This window comes from Mugil cephalus, chromosome 12 (assembly GCF_022458985.1).
Source record: "Mugil cephalus isolate CIBA_MC_2020 chromosome 12, CIBA_Mcephalus_1.1, whole genome shotgun sequence".
Lineage (NCBI taxonomy): Eukaryota > Metazoa > Chordata > Actinopteri > Mugiliformes > Mugilidae > Mugil > Mugil cephalus.
The window spans coordinates 26,065,439-26,085,124 of NC_061781.1; the positions used below are offsets into that span (position 1 = coordinate 26,065,439).

General features: G+C 41.0%; 1 protein-coding gene across 2 annotated transcripts; it reads right to left on the reverse strand.

The window, feature by feature from the left end:
• Positions 1 to 268: 268 nt before the first annotated feature.
• On the reverse strand, positions 269 to 13,051 carry LOC125018272 (protein FAM171B-like). Of its 2 annotated transcripts, none has more exons than XM_047602066.1 (8): positions 12,763 to 13,051; positions 6,158 to 6,391; positions 4,629 to 4,721; positions 4,373 to 4,522; positions 3,519 to 3,689; positions 2,635 to 2,751; positions 1,918 to 2,032; positions 269 to 1,348 (listed from the first exon to the last, which is right to left on the reverse strand). In XM_047602066.1, exons 1-8 carry the CDS (start codon positions 12,947 to 12,949, stop codon positions 457 to 459), a joined length of 1,959 nt encoding a protein of 652 aa, XP_047458022.1. In that variant the 5' UTR covers positions 12,950 to 13,051; the 3' UTR covers positions 269 to 456. The 2 variants fall into 2 exon arrangements, with proteins under 2 accessions (XP_047458022.1, XP_047458023.1); XM_047602067.1 differs by lacking the exon at positions 12,763 to 13,051 and adding an exon at positions 8,403 to 10,145.
• Positions 13,052 to 19,686: the final 6,635 nt, after the last annotated feature.

The window sequence follows — 19,686 nt, forward strand, 5'->3', positions numbered from 1 at the left end:
CTGACATTTATTCAGAAATGATCTGGTAACATTAATGTTCACCTGAAGGTAAACTGAGGAAAATGGTTCATATCAATAAAAGTCTGATCATGTAGTAAAAACATCCCAGAATAAAACAGAACTCCTGCTGCTTTTAGAGAAAAGCATCGTGAACAGAAACATGAAGTTGCTTCCAAACCTTTGTCCTGTGTTTTACATGTCTGTTTAAATTCTGTCACTTCTAGTTTGAAGAATGAACAACGTGTGAAAGAATATCAACATGATCCAGTTCAGGTTTGTGTTAAATATTTAATAAATTTAATAACAGTCACAGCAAATTATTCACATATGCAGATGAGAACGTTCACATTCAGACACGTAGCCGTGGATTCCTCCTGGAAACACGACACTTTTATTAAAACACGCTGCTTGTTAAAAAGGAAGAGGGCCGTAGGTAATGGTTTTATCTTTTAGTTTTTATTGTGGATTATCCTGTTTGCTTTTGACAAAAGTAGCGTTTCTCTCCAGAGTCACGGCCCTCCTCCCAGACGTCTGGTTCAGTTCACTCATATCCACCCCTGAGTCTAGACTGGTCTCACGACTCTCCACCGGCCTGCGCCTCCTCGGATGCTGGATCTCTGCTGCAGGTTTTCCCTCCAGAGAAACGAACCAGGCCCGAGGAGGCTGAGGGGAGGGGACTTTGGATGCTCCTGCTAATGCATGTCTGTTGTGCCCGATTCGGTTCAACGTCCCTGGAACCGACACGGACTCCGGGAGGCTGAAGGGACCCCTGCAGGTTCTGGAGGAGGCTGCTGCCTGGGATCCGTCTGGAGCTCCGGGCTGCTCTGTGTCCGCCGCCTGGTTCTGTTGGTCACAGGGACTTTTTGCCAGAGTCTGTGTGAAGTTGTTTTCTGTCAGCGTCTCTGCTGCAGCGCTGTTTGACGCCCCCACACGGGGCAGAGTGGAAGATCTGCTCCTGTGGACCTGCTCCGGTTGGTCCTCCATGTGGATGAAAGCGGGAGCGTGGAGGATGGCAACGTGCTGGTTGTAGAAGAACAAGCTGTCGGTCAGAGTCGGAGGAACTCTGATTTGTCCTGAAGTCCTGAGGTCAGCGTTCAGTTCCAGCTCGTTACACTCCAGCATCACGGCCACGGCCTCGGGGTCGGACCTCAGACCGTCACACTGCAGCGAAATGAAAGCAGAACTGTGCCCATTATCTGCGCTTTCTGTGAAGGTTTGCTTCGGCCCAGATCGTGGATGAGAGCTGCTCCCTGAAGATATTTCAAACACTTCATCACATGTGGAGGTGGTTTGGTCTCTTCTCATCACTGGGAGCGTCTTCTTCGAGTTATTTTCACTGGAGCTGCGTCTAGAGCCACAAAGGAAACAATGAACAGTTTACACTTCACTTCATCATTTATGCAGCCAGATTAACTAGTTGGTGATTATCACCGGCCAAATGTTCATCTACAGTCATGTTAAAAATGTCCACGGCAGGAAGATTAGATGCTATTCAGTGGAGCATCCAGAGTATGAGGAAAGGTTTATTTTGGGAGGATTTGTCCTCCCGTTGGTTGGTTCAAATGAGATTTAAAAAAGTGGTTTGACCAATAGAATCACAGCCTTTATAACCTGCATTAAAACTGCACAGACTAAAGAGACCCGTCCTATAGGAGATGGATTTCTACTTCATTTAGAAGAAAAAGGACATAAGACATACACTGAAGGACTGTTCAGACCCGTTGTTGACTAGTTAATAAGTTGGGTCTTTAACAGTCACGTTACACTTGAATGCAGCATTCGATCCTTATTTTTTTTCTCTTTCTTGTACTTTTGGTCCCAATGGAAGTTTTTTTTTTTCCCAGGATTATGTTCATATATGTGAATGTAAATAAAGTTGTCTGCATAGACTAGTTATGAGCTAGAAGCCTCGGTTACCTGCAGTAATATAATAATCCCACCAGGAGGCAGACGGCCATGATAAGAGTTCCTCCAACGAGCGCCGTGAGCAGAGACGCATGGTGGAAGAAGAAGTCAACGGGGCCGGAGAAACCTAGAGATGGTGGTCAGAGCAGAGGAAGGGTTTCAATGAGGAATTAAAAAAAAAACATGGTGAAACATACCTGATAATTATAGTAAAAATGTCTCCTGATAAGTTATTCTTTATATAAAGATCCTGTTTATTTTGGTGCAAACTATGACCTTTTCTGTTTCCAAACATTTGGCCTGTACTGTATCTGAAAATGTTTCCTACTTTAAAGAACTTACTAACTAAGTTGTTTCCAAGCCAGAAAGTTCAGTTTCTATGTATTACACAGTGTATGTACTTTACATTTCACCATATAGATAAAGATGTTGTGTAAATATAATATAAATTATAATTCTTGTAAATCTTGTGTATACAGTACTTCCTTTTCTGAGTATTTTTTAGTACTTGCTCTGGTGTCCTCACGCTCTCGTACGTGGACATTAGCTTTTTGTTAACATGTTGCGTAACATATTTACTTGTTTTCTATATTTCTGTTGTGTCTTTGCATTTCTACATTCAGGCCATTAGCTTCAGAACGATGCCGACATTCACAAGCTGCAACTCACTGCTCATTACACAAAGCATTTCGTGCACACAACAAACTAAATTCTAAGCTGAACTCGTGCCTCTGGTCGATGACAAAGGTGCTGCAACCCAGTAGCCGAGATGAGGAGCTGTGAACATCCACAGGAGTTTTCCATCTACAGACGTCACCCTCCCCAGTCCTTCTCTCATCCATCCACCTGAGGACAACAAACACATCCACGTTCAATCAGAGCTGAAGTAAAAGTACAACTTCTCCCACAAAGAGAAAATAATGAACAAAACAATTAAAACACAAGTAAACTCGGACCCCTCCTAGAAGACACACGGTGCACACTCATTAAAAAGATAAACTGTATCATTATCCAATTTAATAGAACTTGGAGACATGGAGACACTTGAAAGCAGCTGCTGCTGCTAAGAGTTCATCCAACCAGTAATTCACTAAAAATTCAATGAATTCAATAAAAAATACTTGTGTTATCTTTGACGATCTGAATCATTTATTTGGGATTAACATGTAAAAAAAAAAAAAAAGAAACCAGGAAAGAGGCACAACATTGTCCCTGTGATTAAATGCTGGTGATGTTGATGAGTGGCTGCCTGTTTTTATACAGGCTGTACTCTCTTTACATGGTGCCTGACCCGGCTGTTCTCTGCATATGCAATTAAGTCAAGAATACAGAGTTCATTGTTGCAAAGCGTCACTTTCTACTGTCTTTTTATTAGTGACGCCACCAGCAATTAGTCTGTGTCGACTTCAGTCAGTCTGCGTTTGGGTTAAAGTCTGTGGATGTGGAGTCAAATCACAAAACCTGAACTTTAATGATATGAATATTAATCTGAGCTCATGTGTCACAGTATTCAGTGACTCTACAGTGAAACGGCTCCGGGCCCAGAAGTGATTTTACTCTGATGTTACATTAGTTATTATCACAGATGTGGGATGATCATAATCTCTACTCACCGGTGGTTCGATTAAAGAACCAGGCAGGAACAACGTCTGAGGTCTGAAGTCCAGAGCTGATGGGAACCCTGAGTCTGATCTGTACGGGTCCACTCACATGTAGCTCTGAGTCTCCAGAGTAAAGCTGAACGCTGACAGACGCCACAGGACTCAACTCCACACCGACGTATCCTGGAGAAGAAAGAGAAGCTTTTAGAGATGAGCCGCAGGACGGATTATTGCTCAGATAATTAACGAGAAACATTTATAGCGACAAATTATTGTGATCGCAACATTTCAAAGGTTAAAAGAAAATTAGTTGTGAGTGTTTTCAACCTATGTTATGTGACTGGCTGCGTCCATTAGATGGCGCCAGAAACAAACTCTTCATACTGGACATGCTCAACCAACGTCCATGAAATTAAGCGGAAAAAAATGAGAGGAAATGTATTTATTTACTTAGTGGTGTGAGTCCAAAGGATTGATTGAAGTTTATTTTGAATATCAAGACAAAAAAATAACATATAATATAACTTTTATGTCACGATGCCTGAAACTTCTACATAAATAGAATTTCTTTCATACATTGAATTGAATAAACATAAATCTAATTTACATATTCACATAACAAAGTAACATAAAACCCATAAAACATTATTTGAGCTGTCACGCTGAAGGAGTCCTGTGTTTGTGTGTTTCCTTGTGAATGAACCATGTTGCTCTTTTCTGAATGTTTTGTAGTTGTTTCCTCAAACCTTTGCTTTGTTTATTATTGAAATGCTTCTTATCCTTCTAGAAATAATGTTCTATTCATACAGCGTATGAACCTACAATAAAGCGTTTGCAAGCAGAACGTCATCACAAACACGTTCTACCTGACTGGGTGCTCACGATGCCCGGAGGGTTCAGGAAGCCGTGCTGCTGATGAGGAAACGTCAGGAAGGTTTGGATGGAGGTGACGTTACTGCTGTGAGTCAGATTCAGGAGGCTCTGAGGGAACGTGACAACAGGCTGGAGGGAAGCATCTACACGTGGAACGCAGGAGAACATAGAGAACTTAGAGAACACAGAGGACTTAAAGGACACAGAGAACATAGAGAACACAGAGAACATAGAGAACATAAACAGTACCTGATGTTTTGCTGAAGATCTGGACAGAATCCTCAAAAAGCCAAATGTTCCCTTGAGTCGGAGCGAGTAGAGACACTGTGACTGATGAAAATACTGCAGCAGTGATGGAGAAGAAGAGAAGGTGCACGTTTTAGCCTTTGTCCTCTAGATGGCGTGTGTTCTGTCCTCTAATAGTTTACTAGGACAGAACGAGCAGCAGGACTGAAGGGGCTGAAGGGGCTGAAGGGTCGGCCCGTGTACCATTCCTTCATTTGAATTTAAGTTCAGACAGGAAAATCAATAAAATGAACATGTGAAGACATTTTTACTGTTGGGAAAATTTTCTAAAATTTTCATTTTCATGTAGAAAATTAAGGTCAACAGAGTGACCATATATGGTAACTTGCCCTTATGAGGACACTTGTAAACATGCACATTATAACAACACTGTTGTCACTCAGTGTTCACGTTGAGATGGACCCTGTAGACACTGCAGATCACATGTGACCTGATAATGTTGCCTGAACCTCTCTGATGACTTCAGGTTTAACTTGGACCCTGGTTTCCATGGCCCAGTGGTCTTCAAGCCTCCCGTGTCGTGCATAAATAGGTTTGATACCTGATATGCCTAATTACTACAGGGCCAGATACCTCATGAAGTACAGTAAAGAGATTTCAATGCAGTCAGCTCAATATTAGAAATAGATATTAATTTGGCACTGAAACACAAATAATGAAATAACATTTTTTCTGCTCTGAATTGAAATTCAAATGAATGAATGGTACTTTAACTGTAGCCTGTAGCTAGCTAGCGTATTTTACTATGGACAACAGGTTCATTTCTGCCACATTCCCTTTTTTTTTTTTTAAAAAAAAAAGGGCAGCATTGTGACTGATGTAGCCATAATAGTTTATTAAGTCTATGGATCTAGAGACTACAGACCACTAAATGCGCTACCAAAGCGCTGAGGTAGGACCAAACCATTTCATGCAGAATCACGGGGTGGTTGGTCAATATTATTTACCTTTTGATCACTTATTTTACTACTATGTTTCATTATTATATTACAAAATTATATTTTTTTACGATGATCGTTTAATAATTTTCTCTCTCTCTTTTTGTTACCTAAGTTTTGGGGCCCCTGTCAGTCAAGGTCCCTTGGAATTGTGCTAACCCCGCCCCTTTACGGTACAAGTTTTCTAGTTATGATGCACAAAGTTAATAAATTCTATAAATAGTCGAAATTGCTATGTTGGGATTTCATTGATTGCAATTCTGGTTTTACACAGCCATGTTCAGGGATTTGTTACATATTGAGGACTTTATTGTTTTTTTTTTATGGTGAGATAATCCCAGTGTCCACATATGAGGACATTTTTTTTCTCTGAAACACTACTTCCTTAGTTTTTATACTTCTTGAGTCCTACTAATTGTAAATCACTTAGAGACATTAAAAATGTATAGAAAACAAAAGCTCAGGTCTTTGGAGTTTAGATTACAGCCACGCTGCTTTCTTCTTCGTCCACATTAAGGATCAATAAGGACTTACTTGGCGTTCTGTTGGTCTTGTAAGGCAGAGCTGTGCTAATGAAGCCGTTCTTGCTGGCGACAAACGTGACAGGAAGCCCAGTGTGGAGCGGCACATGAAGCAGGACACCACCGTCCTTCCCAGTGAGAGCTGTGTTGGTTCTGGTGTAGTTGACGTAAACCTCCACCACAGCCCGACTCAGATGATGACGGCTCAACGCGTCATTCACCTGCACCTTCACGTTCAAGGGAGATCCTGGGGCACAATAAAACACATTACCACTACTACTACTACTACTACTACTACTACTGGTACTCCTTACAGGTTCTGAACGAGCATGCAACTTCATGCTGATTAACTTTTTACAGGGACAAATTCATACATAAAAGGAAGGCAGAAAGGCAAATACTCTACAATATATCAACATCTGCTCACATCCAATTCACACAGTGAGAAACAACAGCGTATATCATTCCTCTAGGAACCGGTAGCAGCCACCTACTGTAATTAGGTTCTAACTCATCATGGAGTCAAGTCACCTGCACAAGTTCACACTGTAACTGTGAAATGTATCTGGGTCAATGGACAAGAGCAGCAGGACAAGAATCTGGGAACAACTTATGTGGAGTGAACCACCTTCTGGTCAATACAGCTAAAACCAAAGAGGTGGTGGTGGTGGTGGTGGTTCTCTGGAGGTCCAGGCCTCACCTGGACCTTACAGCCTGTGAGTGTGTAGAGGTGGTTCAGACCTTTAAGTACCTGGGTCTACACCTGGATCATAAACGGGACTGGTCAGCTAACACAGACTCAGTATACAACAAAGGTCAGAGTCGTCTCTAGTTCCTCAGGTTGTTAATATCTGCTGGACATGTTCTACCAGACTATCGTTGCCAGTGTCCTCTTCTACAATGTGGTGAGCTCTTTTTGGAACTCAGTTTATTCGTAATACTTCACTGCTCTGTTCTGTTCTGAAGGCACAACTTCAAGAAATCCTGCAGCTCAGTATCATAATTCACTTTATAAGAGAGACAACCTGACAAGCTTTAAACTTAGTGAACACTTCAGCCTCTAAACTGGTTCATGTAAACAAGTTGTTTAAATGTTTTCCACCTCTTTTATGCAGAAACTCCATGTTATTCAGTACTAAAACAGACTGGAGATGCTGCAGTTCTGAGATGTTGCCTCACACTGACAACACAACAGATAAAAAATAATTTGTCCACTAGAGGATCTCAGCAGAATAAAGAGAAGCATCCAAATACAAAATTGGACAATTGGTACAGTCCGGATAACATTACGTCACATCTGCATGCAGACACATACAGATAACGTGATAATCATGAGTGAACTCTGACCAGCCTAAGTCTAAGGATGTCTCAGCACAATAATGAGACACGATTAGCCTCTTCGACACTGAGCCCAATAACAAGTTCTTCACTCCTGCGTCCTGTTGCATAACAATGAAAGAACGCTCAGTAATTCATCACAACTTCCTCTGAGAATTAAGGGTCGACGTGTACACTCGAATCTGACTGAGAATCGATGACTGAAGGTTGGAGTCGACGCGTTAAAGTTGCACTAATCAATAATTCTTATTAGCGATGGATCAAATCCAGTGGTAATATATCACGTTAAAGAGCGCTCTAGCCTGTATTAGCTCCTAGTTTACATGTTAATCACTAAAAGGGAGACACAGTTAGCAGCTAGCTGGAGTTAATAGCCTTATATTATATACGGTAGCAGCAGTTGGCCCAGAGGACTCCTAATAAATGCTAATGTGTGCTAGAGTTCACCAAAACAAAAGCACAAGGCATTAATGTAAAGCTTTAAACTGTGATTTATTTATGTGTTTCTGTGAAGGCGGCTTATAAAAAAAAAATAAAATAAATAAACCTCTGATTTCACAGCAGCTGTGAATATCTGAGCTCAGGTGTCCCTTAGCAGCAACGAATGAACAACACGACAAATAAAAAGCTACACAACATGAAGCTAGGTGTGTGCAGCTGCAGCTCTCTTGGGTATCTACCGTTGTGCTATAAATACTGTTAGCTGACGTTAGCTCTACTGTTTTTATGCAGTCTAAGCGGGAAAGTCCGTTTGGGGATAAATCTCAGCACCTGGCTCTGTCCTGAACTTAGTTTATTTATTTTGGGAAGGTCATAAAAACTTCCATATCACACATTTTCTTTCTTTGTGGTCAGTGTTGGGCAAGTTACGTATTCACAAATGTAATGCACTACTTGTGACGGAGCGTCTTTGAACGCACCGTCGCGCCTCTCGGCCGGACAGTGCCGCAAACCTGAGACGCGCTCAGCGCATTCATTGCGCATATGGGACCATGTTCTGGTTCTGTGGTCCCTTTTACCCACAAACTGTTCATTTATTGCCTGGACTCTGTTTCCCTGCTGTACGGGTCCGAGGGTGCTCACTCGGCGCCTACGTATCACACACACGTTCACCTGCTGCTAACACCTGCATTTGCCTCTGGGTCTCGCGCCAAGCCGAGGCACTTCCTGGTCACGCTGTAAATAGCGCTTGGTGGCGCGCTTCTGAGGGTCATGTGACCATGGACTACACTATTATGGTTTATCTGTGTAATATTTCGTGATTTGTTGTGTTTTGGGGGAATAAGGGAAAAGTTGTATGGAAGTATTTTTGTGCCATGTTGCTGACGCCAGAATCTATTATTAAAGTGTGGATTTTTGCACACAGTTCGCTGAGTTATGTTTTAATACCCCTGTAATGTGTTAATTGGTTTGCCCGGGGGAGGAGCTAAGGGGTATTTAAACGGAGCTTCGCTCGCTTGGCGAGTTCTGGTCTAGTGGCACCTTCAGCTGCTAGTACCTGTGTGAGCGCCTGTTGTTTTTGCTGTTATCTGCTCTGCCTTGTAAATATTTTTGCCTGACCTTTTTGGGGAATTTGGTGAAAATCAAATTCACCACACAAATCTTTTTTTTTTTTTTTTTTTTTTTCTCAAAACGAACCCGTGACATTGTTGTAATTTCGTGACATAGTCACCAAGCTAGGCTAACGCTAACAACTGCAATATAATGGAGCACTTATGGATCAATACATATAGAGATACTGTAAATTTATTGATGTTCAAATCAATAATCCTAGAAGCTACTACTGTATATTGTAACTGAACACCTACAGAAAACTGCACCACGCTACATGTTTTCTTAAATTACTTGTGCTGTTTCGTGAGGTACAGAGATCTTTTGGGTTGACACATAAAAAGTGAACTTAACTATCACTTAACTATAATGTTCTTCTTCGTATCCTTTTGTGTGAGCATATGTCCATCTGGTGAATGTAGAGTCCAACAGGAAGTTAACATTTGATCAGATTTTATTTCTCCTCTGCTAATCCCAAATTTGTATAAAAATACACAACTTAATTAATTTTGGGTTTAAAATCCATTGTAACGCGCGTTACTGACATTTGTACCGAGTAAAATATTCCAATAATGGTTTTTGTGATGCTTTACATTACTGAGTGACTTAGTAATTGCATTACTTTTGTAAAGTTACTCCCAACGTGGTGTATAATGATGCTTTTAGGATAAAACTTTCAGTGTAGAAGTTTGTGATGTTTGCGAGCAGTAATGTCCCCATTTTGTGTGCAGTTCAGCGAAGAATTGTTTAAATTTATTTGCAGATTATCTGACTCAGATAACAAAGTTATCCCGGTGTTGGTTGAGCCTCTTCCTGGTTCTGTGTTTTAGCTAGTTAGCTTATATTGATGTAATTGTCCGGTGTTTATATGGACCATACTGGTCTGGATTAAAGTTAAAGTAAGTCCATCGATATCGAAGTACTTCTGTACAGGAACAAGCTCATGATTCCATCCAGTGACTGAAACTGCTGCTGCTTCAGTTGTTCATAATCCTGCAGCTAAAACAAAGGTTTAGTGAGAACTCCCACAGTCCAGCTTCACGCCACCATGAGCTTTCATCATATTTCAAGTGTCAAATCCAGATAAAAACCTATCAACACAAACCGCTGTCCCTCCTGTGGCAGTGTTTCCTGATGCAGATGGACATAAGGATGCGTCGCCTTAGTGGACAAACATAGCGAGAGGGGAGGGGGGAGAGGGTCAATGAATCTGAAGTGGGGGTGTTTTGTGCCAGATTACTATAATCTCCCCATTCGGCCACAAAGAGGTTTATGAGGTGGACTGAAATAGGCCGTCTGCCGATGACAAATAGATGTCGTGTGTGATGTGGTTTGAATGTTGTCGTTATCAGAGAAATCAGACCTGATCAGTGTTTGACCCGATGAAATGTTATAGTTACTGAAAACATGGTGATGGTGGGTCCGTGTATGTGTTGGTCATCATGGATTTTTTTGTTCAGAAAACAACACAACAACAAGAAAAAATTTGATTTTCATTTTAAAATTCAAAAATTAAAATTGAAATTCAAAGTAATTTTCTTTATCAGGGTTGAGAATGGATGAACAACACTTTAAAAAATGCTCTATTTTCATTTTCTGTTTGCAAAAATAAAATAGTTAGACAGAAACAAAAAAGGCACCTGTTTTTTCATATTTTGTAACTGGAATTTGCTGTTTTCAAAATTAGAGCACGTATGAGGTCGGTCCTGTGTTTCTGGCCAGATCGCACAAACATATGACTTGTATGACTCTTTGGAACTTTTTACTCCGACGTGATTTTTGACTAAACAAGACTTGTCACCTGCAGAAATCTCTGCACATAAATCAGAGTTGTTAGCTAGTAGCTAACTTTTCCCTGATAATACGTAGTTATTTTCAGTTTTTACCTGAAATGTGCGGCTTAGTTTTCCTGCAGTCATGTTTTGAATTTTAAAATGAAAATCAAATAACCTCTTATTTATTTTTTTAATATCCTTTTCTGGAGGCAAATCCACTGAGCAAAACATACACGAACCCCAGAGATTAAACACTGAAATCATCCACTGTTATTATTATTATCATTATTTGACTGAGAACACACAGGAAGGAACATGAATATCTTGACTGGTCAGTTTTGTGAGACCAGGCGGAACAACCAGATGGTCCAACAGGGACTAATCTGCCCCCCCCCACCACCACCACCACCATCCTAAGTGTGTGTGGGTGTTCTTGTGTTCTTGTTGGAATTAGGCCATGAATTCCACCAACGGAGGAAAACGCATCCTTTGATACGTTCTGAAAGTCGTGACCAACATGAATCTGAAGAACGTTTTGAGACAAAAGTTATTTGTATTTTTTTTTTTTTTAAATCTAGCATCTCCCCTGGGGATCTGTTTCATTATGGAGGGAACAACAATGATGGTGATGATCTCAGCATGGGAGGAGGGACCATCTGCTTTTGTTTTTTTTTTTTTTTTTTTGGTTAATCCATGATTCAGTGTCGTGTTTTAATTTGGTGCAAGTGGAAAGTGGGCAGCCGCTCCCCTGAGAGCTTTACTGAACTGAACTAAAAGAGAAGGGAGGCCAGAAGGAGACAAGACCCAGCTCCCAGCCAGCGGAGGGGGGGTGAGGGGGGTGAGGAGGGGTGAGGCGGGGGCGAGCCAGAGAAAACAGCGTGCTCGGGTACATTTTGAACCGTTGAAGTGAACGACGCAGACTGAAGGATCACGTGACCACGCATGGCAACGCACTCCCACATGGGCATGAATTAGTCATGAATCCGTCGAGGAGTGAGGCTCACAGATCCTCCTTTCAGCTCCAGAAACGTCCATGTTTACACTCACACACAGCGGGAGACAAAGGAGGAAGAGTCAGTCTGCAGCATGACAACAGATTATACTGGAAAATCATAATGAAGAGCAACTGGGAGTCATGTGAAGAACGATATTGAAACGTCGATATTTCCGATACCAGGTCTTTATGCCTAAAATCGATTCTCAAATCAAAAATATCGATACTTCTGATACTTCAGTCATAGGAGCTAATGTGGGAACAAAATGGAAAGAAACTAAACCTCAGGTTAAACCACAGCACAGAATACGAGACATTTATGATGAGGAGGACAGAAGAGGAGAGAACAGGGTCACGACTAAGATGAAAGGTTTCATTTTATAGTAGTTCTTCATAGTTAAACCATAGGTCTTCAGCAGGGGGTCTGCGGCCCATGGGGGGGTCTGTGGAGGTGCTGCAACTTCTGTTTACTTTTAGTAAAGAGAAGCTGAACTACTCTGATGTCTCATATTCTTCATGATTTGAAATACACATTTTTTTTTTAGGTTTACCAGAATCATTAGTGTGTATTTATTCAAGTATCGGTATCGCTGGTATCGAACATCTCTAGTAACTGGAGCCATTTGAGCCGATTCCAAACCACAGCACGAGTTTAATGGCCTTTAATAACAACAGTAACATTGTCACAATCAGGCTCTAAATAAAGTGAAACCGCTGCCTGGTGGTGGTGACGCAGTAAAAAGAGACAGATGGTGAAACCATTACTCATGAGGTGAGAGGGAAAAGCTCCATCATCACTTCTCACTCTAGAACAGATCAGTAGATTTGAGAGTAAATCCTTGTGCAGATGGACTGGACATGAGTTTATAATCTGCTTCCACACATGATCGTTGGTGAAATAACCTTGTATTTAAATGTGTATTTCAATAACAGTTTAGTTTTTACTGGAGTGACACGAACCTGCTGCGGGCTGGACCACTTGTTGTTTCATTGGATCCGGGTTTGAAGAGACCCCCTCATCGACATGCACAGTGTGTCCCTCAGTCTGAGTCAACTCTCCCGTCGCTTTCCCGTCCCTGCGTGAAACCAGCGCGCACAACACGCACACGCACAACAGACGCATGACTTTTAACGCGCTGTCAGTCATCGAGTCTCTGTCCTTTGGTTCCTTCAACGTTTCAGCTGCAACTTCTACGAGAGGAGAGAAGAGATGCGCGCTCCCCCGGCATCCTAACTCTTTCTGCGCTCTTCTCAGTGCGCAGCGAACTCCTCCCTCCCCTCCTCCTCCTCCTCCTCCTCCTCCTACTTCCATCTGACCCACGCTGTGGGCCCACACACACTCTGTCTGTCTGTCTGCCAGCAACGTGGAAACATCACGAATATATAGAAATTCAGCAGGACAAACATGAAATACAATAGAAGTCGTGCATTTGATATTTAATAAAAACTCACATTGTTACTGGATTATTCATATAATATATTCAACATCTAGTTGTTATAAATTGACACTTTGCAGATTTTGATTTAGTTTTATTTGACTTGTCTACACTGATCGTTGTTGTTGTTGTTGATACGAGTGAGATATGAGATTGTCTTAAATATCGTGCACAGTCGGTGTTGGTTGTGTAACACGGTGTAACACAGTGTTACTTGCAACGTGTGGTTTCCACCACTAGATGGAGATCATTTAATATCAGTTAAGGCAGAACTTTCAGCTCAGCTTTAACTTTATTCTCCGGCTGAGAGGATGACACTGGTGACGGGAGAAGAGCAGCTTTAGTTATTTCTATCTTTGTGGGATCTTGTAGGATTGAAAAAGTACCTTCATTAAATCTGAATTCTTCCTCAAGCCTCTTTAAAGAAATGTTCAGAAATGTGTCCAGTCTACACATCAGACCTGAGGACAGGAGTCTTTTTGTTTTAAAAATGAAAAGAATCAAAGAGGAAGTCAGACTGTCAGATAAACAGCAGTGATCGTGGCAGTAGAAGCTCTGCAGATGTGTCTGATACATCGAACCCGTCCAGCTGTTTTCTGGATTCCTTTCACTTGTGGTCTCTTCTCTTTGCTTTAAGTGGAAACTTGTAAGGTACATGTTGTTGTCCTTAAACTGGCTTCCTCCTCCTGTTCCACCACTTTCATATGTTCAAACCAGGGTTCAGAAGCTGATTCATTGCCCCAGATATCCACATAAAACCATTTTAGTTTCACATGCAGAGAAACATCTGCTTTCATGACGCTTTTCCACATTTTTCTTAAATGTTTTCGCTTAGTGTGTCGTCTCTTTGTACATATACGACTTATTCTGCAACTCTGGAGGTGTAAAACTGTAAGATTCATACTTCCTTAGCTGGATAAACACATGCTCGACTCGAAGTATTAAACCCAGAACTTCCCACAGTTACAAGCTTCAGTCCTGCTCAGCTGCTCAGTTTGGTTCCAAACACTGAATGATTAACATGGAAATCACTATAACGTCTTCATCACATTCATTTAAAGTTATAATCCAGAGTAAAATCATGAATAAAGAGAATTTCTTTCCATTATTCAGCTGTTAGATAAGTGAGCTCAGATTATGAGGCTGGAGTCTGCAGGTTAACTTCCTCCATGACGTCTGAGGAGTGTGACTGAATCCTTCCTGTTGTAGTTATGTGATCTGACACACTTGTCCTCTCCAGCTCTGTCTCCCTCTGACAAACGATAAATCTGAGTCTAAACACACATCAGGGAGGATGGATGAGCCTCAGTCTCCAGGATCAATTTGCCACAAATTAGATACAGTGTTGGTTCATTTCTCCACGTAAATAGCAGCATCTTCACAGACTATTTTGGAAATCTGCTTTTTACCCTGGAAATCTGTCCCCCCCCCCCCCCCCCCCCTCTTCCATTCATCTAATCACATCTTTTCTGTTGTTGTTTCGCTTTAGAAATGCTGCCGAGTTCCATTGATCCTGTTACAGAAACATCGTTTTCCATTTCTATAAACCACAGTTTGAACTGCCCATTGATTGAGAAATAATATGTGGCTCAGGTTCAATGGTGATGAAACAATTTACATTAGTGACAATAAATATGAGCAGTTTGTTTTGTGTATTTGCTTCTACAGTTTTAAATTAAAAAGCACTTCAGAGCAGAACCAGAATCAATACTGTCTTCCTCTTACATGTGAACGTAATATTATTCTGAGTCATTAACGATCTGAGTCTGAGGGTTAAAGTAGACGGAAAAAAAAAGAACAATCCAATTTAAAATTGCATTAAAGGTTAAAGTTAATTTTAAAATGCTATTACGTCCACTAAAGCATCCAAAGGTTAACGGATGCCGTGTTGTGCCTCCAAACGTCTTTATAATCTCTCATCGGTTCTTTTGTTGCGTTCAGACACATCACACATACGGGTCTTTAAATATATTCATCATGACTAATTCCCTATTAATTGGTCTGACTCCATTAACAGTCAGGCTCTGCAGCTGAGCTCCCTGCCAGGTGGACCAGAGGCGACATGGTGACGTGAGGCTGAAAGACAGGAAACATGACAAAGTGATAGACAGAGTCTCATCATGAGCGACGACTTAGAGCCTGAAGACAGACAGGTGCATGATGATAATAATGATAATAACGATAATAACAGCAGCACCTTTAATGCTGCAGTGAGTCTCTAGAGTCTTTCTACCAGTCTGTTGTAGCCAGTGTCCTGTTCTTTGCTGTGGTTTGTTGGGGGAGTAGCACCAGCAAAAATACATCAGTAGCATCAACAAACTGATCTGAAAGGCTGGACATGTGATTGGTAGAGAGATGGAGACGTTTGTCTCAGTGAGGGACAGGAGGACACTGGATGAACCGATCTCCATCATGGACAATCCATCCCATCACTAGAGGGACAAAGTGAGATACTTGTTACACCCTTTACTCATCATTTCTTCCAAATACAGTAAATGTAGCTCCTTGAGAACTGAGGATGTATGAAGACAGGCTGAAAACTGGCACCTGTTGCATTGAGCCTTTGAATTTATGCACGAGAGACACCAGGGAAAAGTCTAGTAGTTGTTTTTTATCCATGTAAGCAGAGGTAACAGAGGCCTGGACCTCAGCAACCACTGGATCAACTGTTCTCTTAAAGTGCAAAGAACTGCAGTTCATCGAGTGGCCACTAGAGGCTCCAAAAGGGAGCAAATCCCCACAGACCCCCATGTTAAAAAGCCCAACTTTCCAGCATTATCAAACACGTTTACAGCCTGGTACTCATTCCTTTTTGTTAGTTAGTTGGGTGGAGTAAAGCTCATCCAAGTGGCTCCGCCCACTTCAGGCTTCATTTTCGAGGTTCAGAAGCCAAAGGGTGACGTCACAATGTTCTTAGTAGAAACAGTCAATGTGGAACCGATCCTATACTTAGAGGGAAAACACACAAACAACAAAAAAGATGTATGTATGTATATATAATAAACATTTAAAAATGTAATGTTATGTAAATGTGATGTTAGGAATGTGATGTTAAGACACCAAACATCTTCATCATCCATCTTCCCCTTGGTCACACCTGATTCCTCATTTCCTGTTACCTCCCTGTAACTAATGAAAACACAAAGATCCACTTGTGTGTTATGAAGTCATGCACTAGATTTTAAATGAATGCTCCATGTACGTCAGAGGCTCTGTTTTAATTTTATTTTAAGCTGGTGCCTCATGTCACCGTCCTGTTACAGTCGATTTAACCAGGTTCAGGTTCAGGTACTTTATTTGTGCCTATAGGTAAACTTGCAGTTCAAAAGGCAATGAATCTATCAGGGTCAAAAACAGGCACATGAAGCAATACAATAACTAAACCGCAAGCTATACAACAATAAAACACAATAAACAATAAAAATAAAACTATAAAAACATAGAATAAGAACCAAATAAAAACCGAATAAAAACCAAGGGCAGTACAAACTTAGTTAAAGTTAAAAAACTTAAAAAACAGACAGATACTGTGTGTTACTGTGTGTTATGTGTCTGTTCACCAGTGTAACAGCAGCTGGAACAAAACTGTTTTTAAAAAGTCTGGTTTTGCACCGTGGGACTAAAAACCTCCGTCCAGAAGAAAGAAGCTGGAAGCGTTTAAAGTGGAACTCACCGATCAAAGCCCATCTCTCAGGAAAAGGCTCCGGTTTGTCAAACTGTGGAGCTGCAGAGACGTCCAACACAAAATACGGCCCGTGGGCTGAAAGCAGCGATTGTCCATTGTTTTATTCAGGGAAGTGGACAGAAAACAACACTGGGACAGGGACAAAACAGAGGACAGACATGAGGCCAACTTACACTTATTCTTCTTAAGAATTTTCATTTTTTTAGGACAGTTTATCAAATGTAGACATTTTCCTAGTTTACTCGTTGTTCTTTGCACCAAAAAAATGAAAAAAAGTTGCTGTTACTTCGTGCTGTTGTGTTACTGGTTGGGCCCATTTGAGACTGAACGAGGCCGAAAGTTTGTGGCCCCTGAACTAAAACAAGTTTGACCCATTTCTGTTCCAGACCTCAGACCTTGATGAGCATCAGGGAAAGTTTCTCTGCATTTAAACTGAAGGAAGTTCCAGCAGAAATAATTCACTTCCTGTTTTGTAACGCGCTAACACACCGACAGTGAGGGGAGTTTACTTCAGTGTATGAAGGTGAGCTGGCGAATCTTGTCCTACTTAATGCGCCGGTTTATTCATAATTTACTGACATGGTGCCACGTGCATTTAGGAATTTTAGTTAAATAAAGTTGCAGAGTGGGAGTTTTGCATCAAAGGTTAACAGAGTTAATCTATATTGAATGAGCTAATTATAAAGAGCACAGCAGAAAATGTTTGGATCTTTCTGCCCCGAGGAAACTACAGAAACTACAGAAACTCAGCATCCCACCTTCCATCCGCTAATACTTCCTCTGCGCTCTCTAAAAGGAGGCAAACGTGTTCAAAGTGGAGCTCGGTGGAGCTTTATGGGCTGAGATTTATCCGCCCTGACACATGACGGCCACTCACCCCGAAGCCCCGGCTGATTAAGATGTTCGTTAAACTCCGCCTTGTTCTCAGAGGAGGTGGATATTAAATCTCTGAATTAACACAAACACAGGTAGAACAGGACGTTAACTGGTTAATTCACTGCTGCTGATTTACCACTAGTACATTTACTGTTACGTTTACTTCCTGAGAGACTCTTTATTTATTTCTGGAACTTTTCTCATCATCATTGCCTTATAATTAATCTGTCACAGACCAAAACTGTCTGTCGCCAACGGAAACTTTCATTTATTTATTTTTTTAACAAACATCAGGAGGAAAGACGCCTCATCGAGAGGCTCCCGCTGTCACTGCTGTGTCACACTAGACATTCCTGCAACTCAGTACAGACACATTCTGCTCTTTTTTACGGTAATTTCAAGAATAATTGCTGCTTGTTGCTGAATTATATTTGTTGGTCTAAGTTTGAGGCCGTCTGGCTTTTCTTTCAGTCCTTTTTCAAACTCCTGAGACCCAACGCATCTGAATTTCTTTAAAATAAAATGAAGATCTTTAGGTACCTAAGAATAAAAACTGAAGTAGTTTTTGAAAAAAATGACGTGGACACGGATTATTTCACTGTATTTTAAGTGTGAACCAACATTTAAAACTATTTATTTAAATGCAAAAAAGAAAATTGGAGATGATGAAATCCCAACGTCCTCAAACGAGTTTTACATGTCATATCAAACTAGAAAAGTTAATATGCATAAACAAACAAGTGTACTGACCCTTCGCTACCACTAGATGGCAGACTAAAGCATCCACTAATGAGGACAATGGGTTTAAATGAGCTACAATAAAAGCTAAAACTTAATGTCTTTTTTATACTTTGGGCATTTTTTATTTTAACCAGTATTTTGTTGCACGCTTCCTTTTTGATCTTATTATTTCTATTTCATGCACTTTTCCCTTTTTTATTTCAACAGGAAATAAAAACATATTATCTCATGTTCCCCTCTAAACTGTTTCATGTTACTTTTTCCTCCACAAGTGGACGGTGTAAAGAGAAGAATCAAGACAACAATATGAAAAGTTTTAGTGCTGTCATTATTTTTTCAGTGACCCGCTCGTCTTTATGTTCACAGATAAGTAGATAAACTTTATTAATCCCACATGGGGATTTGTCCTCGTTTGGTCCTGCAGCGACATAAGGAAGGATCTTCAGATGTTGGTGTGATTCATTTCACAAGTACAAAACCGTCTCCACAGACTCACCAACTGGTGCCTTATTCTATTCAGGTAACACAAGCTGCTCCTCTTCCCAGAGGGAACGCGGGGCCTCACTTCTTTATCCGTTATAACTTGGAACTGGGGAAGCGCTCGCCCCTATTTTTATCATTCCAAGGCTGATAGGGTAGAACAATAAACCCTCCCAGGTGAATCATAAGACTGAGCTTCCTCTTTTCAGGAAACACCAGCAGCTTTGTTGTAACGTTTCATTACTAGGACTGAATAAAATGCATCACATTAATATTTATTTTGGGCTGTTATTGAACATAAAATGGAAGAAATAACTTCACCACAGAGAGAATGGAGATATTTTATTGTGTTTTTCTGGTGTGTTTCTTAACAGCTGATGAGGGACTGTCCTGAGAACAGATACAAACTGGCTGAGAAGATAGCGCGGTGCTTTAATAGTGCAGTCTGTTTGTGTAGTGTGAAATCATATGCTGAATAAAGTAGAGACGGGTCAACGACAACAGATCTCTGAAGCTGGTGTCCTTCTAAAGGACCAACGCGACTCATGGTCACAAAGCTTTATATGTCACCGTTTCATTTGTTTAGAGCTTGGACACTTTGCAGCTTCACTGCGTATGATGCCTCAGAGAACTCAGGAGATGTGGGTATTATTATATATGAGCTGA

Bases quoted from the DNA above. Each gene is read 5' to 3' on its own strand.
- LOC125018272 (XM_047602066.1), bottom strand. From the start codon at position 12,949: ATGACTGACAGCGCGTTAAAAGTCATGCGTCTGTTGTGCGTGTGCGTG. The intron at 4,523-4,628 runs GTACTGTTTATG...TTCCACGTGTAG, and splicing joins GATCTTCAGCAAAACATCAG to ATGCTTCCCTCCAGCCTGTT. The intron at 3,690-4,372 runs GTAGAACGTGTT...TTTCTTCTCCAG, and splicing joins CATCGTGAGCACCCAGTCAG to GATACGTCGGTGTGGAGTTG.